At 38.3% G+C, this 14,254-nt stretch overlaps 1 protein-coding gene across 3 annotated transcripts in view; it reads left to right on the top strand.

Annotated features, from left to right (window-relative positions):
• Positions 1-14,254, top strand: part of PLXNB2 (plexin B2) — a 402,707-nt gene that overhangs the window by 327,703 nt on the left and 60,750 nt on the right. For all 3 annotated transcript variants that reach the window (XM_060777770.2, XM_060777771.2, XM_060777772.2), the window contains 3 exons: positions 2,264-2,418; positions 4,151-4,299; positions 5,814-5,922. In XM_060777770.2, the coding sequence (XP_060633753.2) occupies positions 2,264-2,418; positions 4,151-4,299; positions 5,814-5,922 (413 nt within the window). The remainder of the gene's footprint in view (positions 1-2,263; positions 2,419-4,150; positions 4,300-5,813; positions 5,923-14,254) is intronic.

Raw genomic sequence — 14,254 nt, 5'->3', positions numbered from 1 at the left:
TGATGTATATTGGTGCATATGAGAATATATTATGAAAGAATGTTCTAAGAGTGCTACACTGCCTGAATTTTGATTTGAGTTTTATGATTTCTTCTTGTTAGTCTTTTTTTTGGAATTACAACCTGTTCTTTTGTCAGCATCTTTGAGTAACAATACTCTTCAGAGGTAAAAGAGGTAATCGCTTGCCTCTGTACACATTGCTGCTACATCTCTCCTTACCCATCAGCATACAAATATTCTGTTTAGAAAAACATCTGAGCTGAATCTGCCATATTTAATTAACAAATTCTCCTCAATGGCTTAAATCCAACCGCTAGTTCCAGCTAAAGTATTCTGTGCCAATAGTGACATTTTCATTTTAAAACTGCCTCTTTTTTAAAAAAGCGAGGAAATTAGCCTTCTGTTACAGCTAATCTTCTTGTAAACATGTGTGCACTTTGTTTTAAGGGGATTTTTGTTTTATTTTTAAGGGGGGAAATGGAGTTGTAGCTGACAGTCACATGTTGTGTCCCTTTGTAGGTTTCAGAAGTATTTGCACAAGTTGCCTGCACTTGCTTCAAAGCAAACATCTGTCATAAATTTAACAATAGTGATCATCACCTATACTAAAAATGAAGGAAAAACTTTTCATTTGTGCCTCACTTTTTCCCAATAATTTTACCCAAATGTGCAATAATGCAATAATAAAGCAGCAATAATGCCGATTACAGTGTTCTGTGTACTCAGTTTGGTTTGAAGGACGCTCTTTCCCTGCCTGAACATAACGAATCCACTGAACCTGCAGAAAATAAATTCCAGTGTCCAGTACAGGCAGTCCCTAAGTTATGGATAAGATAGGTTCAATAGGTTTTAAGTGTAACTCCAGCCATACATTTTTAAGTGTAACTCCACGCACACACGCACACACATACACACACAAACACATACACACTCTTTGGATAGCATAGGAAAGGGTTAACACCCTGGTGATGTTTGTTTTGTTATTTATGCCACTATTCAGAAGAGTTCACTTTCTGTCTCTGTGATAATTGGATTTTGAAAACTTTGGCTTGTTGTGGAAACAAGCATTAGAGATAAAGCTTCAGTTGAGACACCTTTTCCCCATGGTAACTCTTTCGGGTGTGAATTTCCCTTCCTAGGGGCAGATTTCTCTCACCTCCTGTTGTCTCACCCATGTTCTTAACTATGAGCAGGCCTGTAGCGAGGGGGTGGTTTTAGGGGTTCAACCCCCTCCCCCGAAATGTTTCAGATTTTTTTTAAAAAAACTGGTTTACTCATGAATTTTAACTGGTTAACCAAATCCCCATGCTAAGTCTATGAGATACAAAAAATTGAGAGTCCCTCCAGAACTGTAAGCACTATCTCAAGCAAATATTGACAATTTATTCACACTGTCATTACTTGCAGCAATAGCCGATGTAGTGAAGCAACCAAGTTGTGTGTGTGTGTGTTGAAGGCTCTCATTAAGGAGGCCAGACTTGGTGGAGGGGGTTGACAGGGGCGGAGATGCAGGCTATTGAAGGTTGCTCTGCCCCCTCCTGTGCTCTTTGCTTCAGCGTGAGCTAGGAGGCAGGTTTCAACCCCCACCCCCCGAAATTTTCAACCCCCCCCCCCCGCCCCGCCCCGCCAAAATTGTCAACCCTCCCCAAAAAAAATTTCTGGCTATGGCCCTGACTATGAGTCATTTGTAAATCAGGCGTTTGTAACTTAAGGACTTCCTGTATTTTGTTCTGAGGCCCTTTCCTCACAGCTGAACAAAATCCCACATTTTTTTGCTTTGAACTGGAATATATGACAATGTGGACTCACGTAACCCAGTTCAAAGCAGATATTGTGGGATTTTCTACCTTGATATTCTGGGTGTGTGGAAGGGCCCCAAGTCTCATCATTTTGTTTTGCTTCTTGTCTTCATCACTTCTTAAGTTACTCAGTGTTTTAAGCACAGACAAATCTCCTAATAGTCAAAGTTGGCTATGACTAATGTAAAAGTGTTAATACTTGTGACACATAATGACATTTGGAGCCTTGCTTGTTTTTGCACCAGGTGGCTGCAAAACGACAGCATTTGCCATTATAAATGGACCTGTACTATTGATCTATTTTGAACAGGAAATTGTGCTTGTCTCTTGGCCATATACACATCATAATAATGTTTATCCAGTGAGAATACATCATGCTTTATGTTGGCTTTGAGTTGTTTTGAATTGTGGAGTAGTAACTGCCTTGAGACAAATGTGTATGGTTTGTTTGCAATTTTTTATAGTGACATTATACAGCTGTTCCTATGGTCGGGACGACTGCAGTTTGTGTCTTGCGGCTCAATATGATTGTGTCTGGTGTGATGTCAGCAAGAGGTGTGTTTACAAAGAACTGTGTAAATCTGCTACTGAAACCTGCCCTCCTCCAGTCATTACCCAGGTAGGTGAAGTCGTGCTGAATGTTCCTTATTCATGGTTTACTTCCAAAGGAATTCTACAGCTCTGAGGACCCTTAGAAAATTTTGTGACATTCTTTATTAATGTAATTTGATTTTTTTTAAAATCACCAAAACGTAGGTTTGTTCCATGCTGGATGACTTTCCTTACTGGATTAGAAGAGCCCCCGTTGATGCCACAGGATTTGATATCATTGATCTTGGTATCCTTATGGGCCTATTGTCTGACATGGGACTTAAGACACTTTTGAATCAGGTCAATAGCATTCTTTGCTAGATTCCTTTAATATAATACAACTCCTAAAGAGCAGATTTTTCCTTACATTGCAAATTTTCATACACGTAGGTCATATTTAAATTTGCAGCCCACTAATGGGTTTCAAAAGCCATACTACTCTTAGGAGTCTTCAGAGTACAAAATGGGAGACCAAACATGTGGCTGTCCACATGTTATTGATCTGCAGTTCTTGTGAGTTCTAACCAACTCTGTCCCCTTCTGCACTTCCATATAATCCAGTTTCTGACCCCCAGATTATCTGTTTAGAACTGTATTATGTGCTGGTGTAAACTCATATAATCCAGTTCAAAGCAGATAATCTGAGATCATACTAGATTATATGGCAGTGCAAATCCAGCCTTAGGCTGGATCTCCACTGGTTTATATCCCAAGATCTGATCCCAGATTATGTGCTTATCCCAGATTACCTTGCAATGTAGATTCAGGCCCCTTCTACACAGCCATATAATCCAGTTTAAAACGTATAATCTGTATTTTGTATGGCAGTGCAGAAGGGGCCTCATGTAATCCAGTTCAAAGCAGATATTCTGGGATCAGATCCTGGGATGTAGGCCAGTGTAGACCCAGCAAGGGCCGTGGTGACACAGCGGGTCAAAGCACTAAAATTCTGATTGGAAGATCAGTGGTTCAATCATGGGCGGGGTGAGCTCCTGTTGTTAGCCCCAGCTTCTGCCAACCTAGCAGTTTGAAAACATGCAAATATGAGTAGATCAATAGCTACCCCTTCTGTGGGAAGGAAATGGTGCTCCATGCAGTCATGCTAGCTTCATGATCTAGGAGGCATATACGGGTAACGCCAGCTCTTTGGTTTAGAAATAGAGATGGGCACCACCCTCCAGAGTTGGACTCAATTAGACTTAATGTCAAGGGGAAACATTTACCTTTACCTCTACTGGATCCAGCCTTAACTATTGTGGAGGATATTGTGACTTGCAGTCTAACAATTTCTGGAGGGTTATATATTTCCTGTGGTCTCCAAGATGTGTGTAAATTTTGAATGACAGGCACATATAAAAGACTACAGAAGTCTTGGTCCTGGAATAAAAAATAATGTGATCTTTAAAGGTTAAAAATACTCCTTCCTTCTCTTGATATGAAAAACATCAAAAATCTTCACTGGTTTTTTTTTTTTTACATGGTTGTGTGTTGTGCCAAAAATTCTGAATTGTGGAGAATGATTGGACTGGATAAGACACGCTTAGATAGGAATGGCTTAAGAAAGCTTAAGAAGTCTAATAAATGTATTCCTATACTCACTGGCTCATATTTGCGACTTTCAGAAGGACTGATGCTTCAAACTTTAAATCCTAAATTCACTCTAGCTATACTTTCAGTCAGCCTTAAATGTTCAACTTCTGGTAAAATGTTCCCTTTATCTGTCTGACTTGCAGCTCATATTTTTCAAATGTGTTTTCTAGATTGAACCGAAAAATGGGCCACTAAGTGGTGGAATCTTGTTGACCATAATGGGATCTAACTTGGGCATCACAGCAATGGATGTTAAAAATATAATGGTGGCAGACACTGAGTGTATCTTTAGAGAAGAATTTTACTCTGTTTCTACCAAGTAAGTAATTTTCAAATGCTTTGAATGCCAGAGAATCTAAAGGTTTAATCTATATGCCAAAGGCAAGGTTTAATCTATATGCCAAAGACTGGAAATGTAATTAAAAAAGGAAAATAATGGTTCTGACAGAGTATTAAGTGATATAAATATATAATGTGTTCGATATTTGTATACACTAATGAATTGTACCTATGCTTAACATGTGTTGACCTAAATTCCGGGAGACAACTGCTGTGTTTATTCTTATTTTGTCATAATTTATAATTGAAATTAACAGATATACAATAACAAATACCTTAAAAACTATCATAGATCTTCAATTCCAGTTTGTTGCTTTTTCAGATGGAGCAGCTTATTAATTTACTCTGATTAGATGCATTAGTACGCTACCTCCTGCTGTTTGTTAAGGTTCATATTTTTAAATCAAGAGAGATTTATTCCTTATGTGTTAACAATATTGAACAGTTTTTTTAAAAAAAATCATCTGAAATCCAGTCATGGGGGAGGGGGCCTTTGGGGAGGATGATCTTGCAAAGGTGGCCTTGGGGAGCCACATCATAGGAAGCATAGTTAGTTCTGATGAATGCTGGGAATTGCAGTCCAAGAACCATGGAAAAGGCCTGCATGATTCCTTCTCCTGGTGTGAATCTAGTTACAGTATTAGTCCCAACTAAAGTACTGTATACTCAGTGAATTTAAAAAATGTAAGCAAATAGGTAGGTTTCCATTCATTCAGTAGGTCTACTCTCATTGCAACTAGCACCTGGATTTAGGACGCTACTTCTTATGTTCATTTCTTAAATAAATTTTAAAATACAACGTCAGGACTCTTTTAACTCTCTCGTTAATGCTGAAATAAGTATATAATTAAATATATAATAAACAGGATGGATGTCTCTTACATTTTTATTTATTTTCAAGAAATACATTTTTAACTTGTTGAAATGACATAACTTTTAATTACTCGTGTATAATAGAGGATTTTGAGTTGACTTTAATTCCCAAAGTCCTGATCTCAGAGCAAATCCTCTTTAATATTATCACTTATTTAGGAGTATTTGTGGATTGTCGATGTTGTCTTACAGAGCAAATTGTCTAGCATACTATTTTTTATTTGGCATTTCTTGCTTTTGGAACATTTCATCCAGTGTGTTTTGCACTTCAGTTCCCAGAAATCCCAGCCAGCTTACTAGCTGTTCGGAATTGTGGGAACTGAAGTCCAAAACATCTGGAGGAGCACATTTTGATAATTAGGCACCTTCCACGCAGCAGAAAAGAAATCCCACAATTTCTGCTTTGAACTGGAATATATGGCTATGTGGACTCAGATAACCCAGTTCAAAGCAAATGTTGTGGGATTTTTTGCCTTGATATTCTGGGTTATATGGCTGTGTGGAAGGGCCCTCTGATCTAATCTAACCAATATATTAAAATAATAGAACTGATAAAAAGAGATAAATTCATTTTTAAAAAATACACTGGGTTTTTTTGTCTTTTTTTATAAAAAAAAACAGAATTGTCTGTGAGGTTGGAAGTGTGACAGCAAAAACAGAGGGTGACATTGAAGTTGACATAAATGGACAAATAGGCACTTCCACACATGAAGTGCAGTTTACATATCAGGTGAGTAAATCTTTGTCAATACCTTATTTTATTTTAATAGACAGCATTTTCTTCTCCATGCCCCATTGGGAAGAATATAAGTGTTCATGTACTGTAAACAAAGTTTTGGCCTCTGTGGTTTTTCTGGTATGTTGGAGGTTTGCTCAGATGTCCTGTCCAAGGAACCCAGAGGATTCTCTTGAAACAGAATCTAGAAGTCTATTAATTATAGTTTACACAATGTAAACTATTTTTTACATTGTAAACTGAGTTATTTTAAGTAACTCAGCCACAGCAACTCAGTCACAAGAGAAGGCCCCATCGCATGTGCCAGGACCTCCTGAAGTTAGGAAACCCCTTCTCAAGGAAGCTTGGCTGGCCCCTAACTCTTTTGTGCTTCTAGTGGACAGCTAAAATGGGGGCATTTCATGTGGCATTTGATGTTTAAAATTGCAGTTTTGTTTCAGAACTGGATTCTATGAAAGTTTTTGCAGTTTAATAAACTTTTTTCCATGTTTTTGATATAGACCCAATTAGGAAATAACATTTATAACCCAGGAAGAAAAATCATGATACATAGCATAATGGCTGCTGAAAAATCCTTGTGTGGAAAAGTTACTTTGGAAGGCTATAACACCCAAAATCCCCAGGCCAAGATAGTCTTTGATCTAGATGTCTAGAGGATTCTATCTCATCACACTAGAGAAAAAATCCACTTAAAATCCGGTTTCTGCCTCCTGCAGAATTCTAGGGTTTGTAGTTTATGAAGGAGCCTTTAACAGCCTCACTAAACTACAAACAGGAGAATTCTGCAGGAAGCAGAAACCGGATTTTAAGTGTATTTTTTTCTCTAGTGTGATGAAGTTGTAAGGTTTTTAAGTGTTTTGCCAAATTTTATGTATTAGGAGTGACATTACACATCTCAGTCTCAATGTTGGATTTCTAACTTGAAACTTGGGAAACATGCAGTACCATTGTATTTGATGTGTATGTATTTGCCATGCAAAAGGATAGGTCTCAAATTGGTTTTGCCTTGGACATGATGCTTAAAGCTGTGGGATCCTATAATGCATGTAAGACATGGCTGAGTGGCGCTTTGATGTGTGCATGACTGGGAAGCTTTAAGAAAAATCAGGTGTAATTTTTGAAATTTAATACAAAACTAGTGAAATGTATCACATTATTAGAAGTCAGGGTTAGGTTATTCTCTTGGGCATTTGTTCTGTCTGTGCAATTTCAGTTTTCATGCTGAGTAATAGCTCAGAGGAAGTGGATGTGGTCAAGTCATGAGAAGGAGGAAGACAGATAAGTATAGAATCCTAGCCGGAATAAGAAAAGAAGTGGCATGCTGACACTGTGCTGCCAAGCCCAGAGCAAGTTGTCATTCATGGACCATTTATTGTGAAGGTCTAGCTCTCATTACTAACCCTACACATCATTATTTCTAGTCTTCATAGTCACAAGCCTAAAACTGGATGAAAACTGTGATCAAGAGTTTTAAAATGTAGTCTTTGCATTCCTGCCATTCCAGGATAAGCCTGTTTAGGATAATATGGATTGTCTGTTTTGTCTGTTGCTTTTGTTTTTCCATTTTACTCCTGTGAAATGTGTTTGGATGAAATGAAAGGATTAGCCAAAGTTTATGAGATCCCATCTGATCTTGGAGGGCAAGCAGGATCATCTTTGGTCAACATTTGAATGAGAGTCCACCAGTGAATACTGGGTGCTGCAGGCAATATTTCCATAGAAGGGCAAAATCATCTGTGAATATTCTTTGCCTATGAGAACCCCATAATATTCATGAGTTCACCTTGAAGGCACATGCACATGAGCTTTATGTTGTCATAGAAAATTGATACCAGATTGGCTTTGTTTATTCTATACCATGGTAGTTAGTGGTCAAGTCACATGGATGAGTTCAGCTCTGTTCTGTTAGAACCATTCATCTAAGTTTCTTCTTTCATAAACCTAAATGTGATTTCACTTTGGAAGAACACATTCCCTTAGGATCATTTTCCTTCCAGAGTTTCCAACCATTTACACTACAAGTCAGTATAACATCTCCAAGCACCATTAATAGTTCATACCTTCTTTTCTGCTGAACAAAAAGCAGTTGGAATGAAATAGGAGGCATTCAAATTGTGCGTGAGAATTATTAATGTCATTCTGAATAAGAGAACTAGGATAATTGGTTGAGCCCAGCTTTTTAATGAGCAGTAGAAACATTTCCTGGTCAGAGTTCTGTTCGGGATTCTTGAGTGGCCAGAGTGAGCAAAGTGAAGCAGAATTGCACCATTCCCCAGGAAAAATCCACGACAATCTTAGTAAGCCTTTTTATTCTGAAAGCTATCAAGAAAAGAGCACATTTCCAGAAAGAAGAACCAGGAAAATAACATTCTGACTGAAAATAGATCAGCTGCTGCCCTCTCCTTTTTGTTTTGTCTTTTACTTGTGTTGTATTTTGAAATGGTCATATGACTTGTCAAATAAATAAATAAATTATTATTATTATTATTATTATTATTATTATTATTATTATCACCACCATTCCCCTCTTATAGAGAGTACTCTGAGAAGTCTGCCAGCCTAGACACAGCATATTATTTGAAAACACTGAAATGCTGGACCACTCTAACAACTATCATGTCAGACTACACAGAGAAGCCATTGAAATCCACAAGCATGTGGACAATTTCAACAGAAAGAAGGAAACCATGAAAATGAAAACAACCTGGCTACTAGTATTTTAAAGAACTCTAAAATCAGGACAGTAAATAAAGAGTCACATTCAGAAAACAGGGTAATTCCAAACAAGAATCAGGGCCAGCTAACACCTCCCAACAAAGGATCTCCCCAGACAGCAACCAGCCAGGTTTTGAAGCTGCAAGGCTATTCAGTACTAATCAAAGTAGACAATTACAACATTTTCACTTGCCTCAAGAGGACAAGAGTTCATTCTCCCACCCTGGACATTCCATATATATATAAACCTCACTTGCCTAGTTTCCAACAGACCTCACAACCTCTGAGGATGCCTGCCATTGATGTTGACGAAAGGTCAGGAGAGAATGCTTCAGAAAACTCACAGCAACCCAGTGATTCCAGCCATGAAAGTTTTCGACAACACATAGTACTTAGAGAGTTACTTGGAAGTTGTAGTATAAGAGGAATGTACTGAGCCATTAATTTAATTCGTTCAGTGGTTTCCTTTGCTTTCTGAATCTTTTCACCAGTGTGGTACTAGTATCTTTTGTTTCTCTCTTCTCAAAATGGGAAATAGGATATTTATTTCTGCTAAGAAGGGAGGGGTTCAAATCATCTGTGGAAATCCACTGGGTGACTTTGAGCAAGTCACACACCCTCATCCTCAGAGAAAGTAAAAGGCAAAACTCCTCTGAACAAATCTTGTCAAGAAACCCTGCGACAGTTTTGCTCTGGGTCACCATAAGTTGGAAACTGTTGTTATGCCCATGAAAGTAGCATATATGTTTGCAAGGAGGTATAGTACAAACCTGCCCTTTTATCATACACTCCCATGTGCCTTAAAAACTATTTCATCAGGTTTGAAAACTCTCCAAAACAAAGTTTTCTACTAGCATGTATCCTATACTACTAAAAGCTATAAGAGACAGAAAGTGGAAATACACCAACTTCACTTGGAATTTGAGCCAAATACTGAAAACCATTCCTGTAGAAGAATGTTTATACATTCTGTTTTTGCAGTAGGTTTATACATACCAAACATATACAGTAATGCCAATTACCACCGAATTTGTCCCTGTAGCATAAGTATGTGATTAAATTCTGTGGATAATAACACACTTTCACTTTGTTTGCCTTTCCTGTTATGTGGAGAGACAGAGACTACTGACCGCAAAGGATTTTTTTAAAACTGGGGAAAAAATTAAGAGGGCTATATTCTTACATTTCTGGAAGCAGATCATGGTCTTTTACAGCTTCTGGCAGAGCAGTTGAACTTCAAACCAGGCAATATTGTCTGCTTATATTGTCTCAACAGCCTTTGTCTTTCTCTGCAATCGGGTTTAGGCATTGTTTGTGGGTAATTTATCTACCAGAGGGCTCCTTCTTTTTATTTTAGAGAACAGATTTGGCTTTAAATCTCTTCTTGTTATATAGCTGTTCCTGCAGATGAAGTTAAATGTTCCTATAAAACATCCTCTTTAAAACCACAACAAGCATTGACAGAGAACTCCGGGGCCACTTCAGAAACAACAAGGAGAGCAAGCAGTTTCCTGAAACCTCGGGTGGAGGCGGGGGGGGGGGGGGCATGAAGATTTTTCTGTTTCTGAAATAATAGCTGAACATTATTATCCCATTATGGCAATGCCCCAAAGCAGCTGTTCATCGATTTCTGGAATCTTTAGGCCAATTTTTACTTTTCTCCATTTCTTATTATTATTTTCAAATTGCTTGTGTGAATTCATTTTCAGTGTTCTCACCACTGTCCATTTCAGGAGACTGAAGCAATTTCTAAATCTTTTTTAAACCACTTAACAATGATTTAAACTATGATGGCATGCCCAAGCCTTTAGGAAAACTATAGTGTCTGTCTTTACCCTGGAGCTATCTGATACCTTCTGTTAAGATTAAGACCCTTAGCAGACAAAGGCACTTTGAGGCAAGGTGAAAGGATAACCAAGATGAGTTTACTGAAACAAGATGAATAAAGGGTTAACTCCACCCGGGACTATCATTGAATAACTTAAAACAATACATTACAAAAGGAGAACTTGATGGTTGCTGGTATCTTTCTGGGGTCTTTGAAAGTCTCTTTTGCCTCTGGTGCAAAGTGATGGTTATAAACTGCCTTAATCTTCTTTTCTGTGAAGCTTAGGCTACCCAAAAGCTTCTGTTGTCCTTTGGACTGATGGTTTAAATACTGTTAATGAAGCAGAAAAAGAAGGTGCTAAGAATGCCTGTTTGGATTGCTAGGCCTAGGATTCCAGACAATATCCAAGCCTCTAAAAGACTGTAGAAAAGGTAGGAGTCCAGCAAAGAGCTCTGTGCAGGGAAAAAGAATAGACCAACTGAGACGGGCCTCCAAGGGGTGTTTTAAGCTCCACCCAAAAACTAATTACAAGGGAAAGTCCCTAGACTACTGGGAAAGCCTATAAACAGGGGAAACTGAAGCAGAAAAGAGGAGAAGGCAGAAATAAGACTTTTCTTATTTTAAAAAAAAGTTTTTAAAGTTTTCTAATTTTATTAATTGTAAGAGCCAGCATGGTATAGTGGTTAGAGCATTAGACTAGGAATCTGGACACCAGAATTCAAATCCCTGCTTGGCCCTGGAAACCCACTTGGTGACATTGGACAAGTCACACTCTCAGCCTCAGAAGAAGGAGTAGGCAAACCCCCTCTGAATAAATCTTGCCAAGAAAATCCTGTGAAAGGTTCATCTTGGGATTACACTAAGTCGGAAACAACTTGAAGGCAGACAACCGTAATAATTTCATTAAATGACTTTTTAATTTGTTACAATAAATTGGGAACAACTTGAGGGCACACAACAGCAATAATTTTATTAACTGATCTTTTGATTTATATCTGTGTTTTATTTTGATATATTATTTATTGTAGACTGTTTTAGGGCTATTAATGGCAGAGAAGCAACATAGAAGTTATAGTAATTCAATACAACTACTAGTTGCAATCTATAGATTTCAACTAGTAGAATGCAGAATGGTATTTAAAGTGTTGTCAAACTGCATTAATTCTACAGTGTAGATACACCCTTAGAGGAGATCAATTGAATCAGTTGTTGAGTGGCACAGCAACATGTTAATTTATTTATCATGTCAGAAGCGAGCCAAGGGTACAGTTGTAATGCATTCAAAAACACAAACCAAGTTGGCCACTTGGAGTGCCTCTGATATTGCTATAAGAAGGCCCTCCATTGTACATGTGTCAGGGCTCAGACTGCATTGTAGTAGATGGTCTGTGGTTTGCTCTTCTCCACATGTGTATGTCATGGACTCCACTTGATGGCCCTATTTCGTAAGATTGGCTCTGCATCTCATGGTGCCAAAGTGCAGTCTGTTCAGCGCCTTCCAAGTCATCCAGTCTTCTGTGTGCCCATTAAATAAATCCCATTGATTCGATAGGCCTATTATAATTAGGGCTAGCAAGGATTTACTTCTAATGTGGAATATTGATGTATTTCTGAAATTTGTCTAAGCTGCATCCAGGTGAATGTTGAGCAAAAGCTGAAAAACAGAAACCAGGAGAGGCTGCAGTGGTTTGCTTTTGCCTGTGTCTACAGGAAAGGGCATGATTCTGCCCTCCTTCTGTGTCTTTCCCCTTCTGAGTTAGTACAGTAAAACTACTTACTTTAGAGCTGTTAAAGTAAGTAGAGAATTAAGGAGAAAACTGAGAGGAAAGACACTGAGATATATGAAAAGCAGCTGAGAAAAGCGGTATGGTGGAAGGTTAAATGGAATCCGATGCTGAATGTCAACCTGATTCTTACGCCTCTTTCTCTACCTAACTACAGCTACTCAAGGAGGAATGGTTTTGGATGGGATGCCCAAACCATTCCCCATTCATAACAAAGAAAGGAAGGGATTGAGAGAGAGACCCATTAACAGAGTTTTGGCCCATGTTATCACTGGTTTAACTAAATAAATGGATGTGCCCAAGCCTTTACCTCTCACAAAATGTATGAAAAATTTATAACAGACTTGCATACTGGCTTTTCTTTAAAAGTTCATAGTTAAAATAGCTACCATTCAATAGTTAGTGTATAAATGCATTTTAGCTATATTCTGGATTTCTAATCTTCTTTGGAGGATATTTAGTATTGCTCTAACCCAGGGTGTAAATCATACCGCTTTCCAGATCTTGAATTGTGACTTCCAGCATACCTGATCAACAGTTGCCAATAGTGAGGAATTCTGAGAGTTGCAGTTCAGCTCCTTCTGGACGACTGCACAATTCCTCTCCCTGGCCTCCCTGAACAAATCACTTGGGATAAATCAAATCAATGTCTATTGTTCTGCAAACCAGATTAGTTAAAATGATATAACACAGACTATATCAAGCTGGATGCTGCTGTTTCATCATCAGATCAGCATTCTCTAACCAAACAGTAAGAGAATTTAAAACCTCCCAGGCAGCCCGGTTGTGAACAGTTTCATTCTAAAAAGAGCCTTTCATTAAATTTATAGCTCTGAAAAGGTTTACGGTTTGCTTTATTGGCCCATTAAGGAAAACATTAGGTGTGCTGAGGCAGCTTTGTTGAGCACCAAATGATTATATTAAAAGAACAGGAAAAGGCACACTCTTTTTATAGTCCCCCAAAAAGGTTTCTTCAAAATTAAAAATCAGGCGCATAAATGTTATAACCAATTTTGATAAATGGTTCAGTGTGCATGCTGAAAGTAGGCCAAAAATGTGGCGGCAGGGGACAGAAAAACAAAGATTAGGAAAGTCAAGTATTTTAAATACATATATTTTCAGTAACAGAGTTCATTACATATTGAATTCCTCCTTTTGAAACATGGTGCTTCAATTTGGCTGGAGAGTAACCCAAAAGGTATAGCATGATTAGGTTCTGTATTTATTGTAAGTGACTACACATATTCTCCCTGGCTGGCTGAACATGTCTGTGTATGTAGCTGGGCTCTCCATACCAATGGAGTACTGACTCTGGAGACCAAGGCCCCTTCCACACAGCTGAATAAAATCCCACATTTTCTGCTTTGAACTGGAATATATGGCAGTTTGGACCTAGATAACCCAGTTCAAAGCAAGTATTGTGGGATTTTCTGCCTTAATATTCTGTGTTATTTGACTTTGTGGAAGGGCCCCAAGATTAAATTCTCTGCTTTGCCATGAATACCTGCTAGCTCAGTGGTTCTCAACCTTCCTAATGCCATGGCCGCTTAATATAGTTCCTCATTTTGTGGTGACCCCAAACCATAAAATTATCTTCATTGCTACTTCATAACTGGAATTTTGCTTCTGTTATGAATCGCCATGTAAATCTGATATGCAGGATATATTTTCATTCACTGGATCAAATTTGGCAGAAATACCCAAATTTGAATACCGGTGGCATTGGGGGGGGGGGGGGGGCATTGATTTGTCATTTAGGAGTTGTAGTTGCTGGGATTTATAATTCACCTGCACTCAAATATCATTTTGAACTCCACCAATGATGGAATTGAACCAAACTTGGCATACAGAACTCTCATGACCAACAGAAAATACTGGAAGGGTTTGGTGGGAATTGACTTTGAGTTGTAGTTCATCTACATCCAGAGAGCACTGTGGACTCAAACAATGATTGATCTGGACCAAACTTGGCATGAATACTCAATATGCCTAATTGTGA

Source organism: Anolis sagrei, chromosome 5 (assembly GCF_037176765.1).
Source record: "Anolis sagrei isolate rAnoSag1 chromosome 5, rAnoSag1.mat, whole genome shotgun sequence".
NCBI classification, from domain to species: Eukaryota; Metazoa; Chordata; class Lepidosauria; order Squamata; family Dactyloidae; genus Anolis; species Anolis sagrei.
The sequence above is the reverse complement of the archived record's forward strand: the minus strand, read 5'-3'. Positions and strand labels throughout refer to the sequence as shown.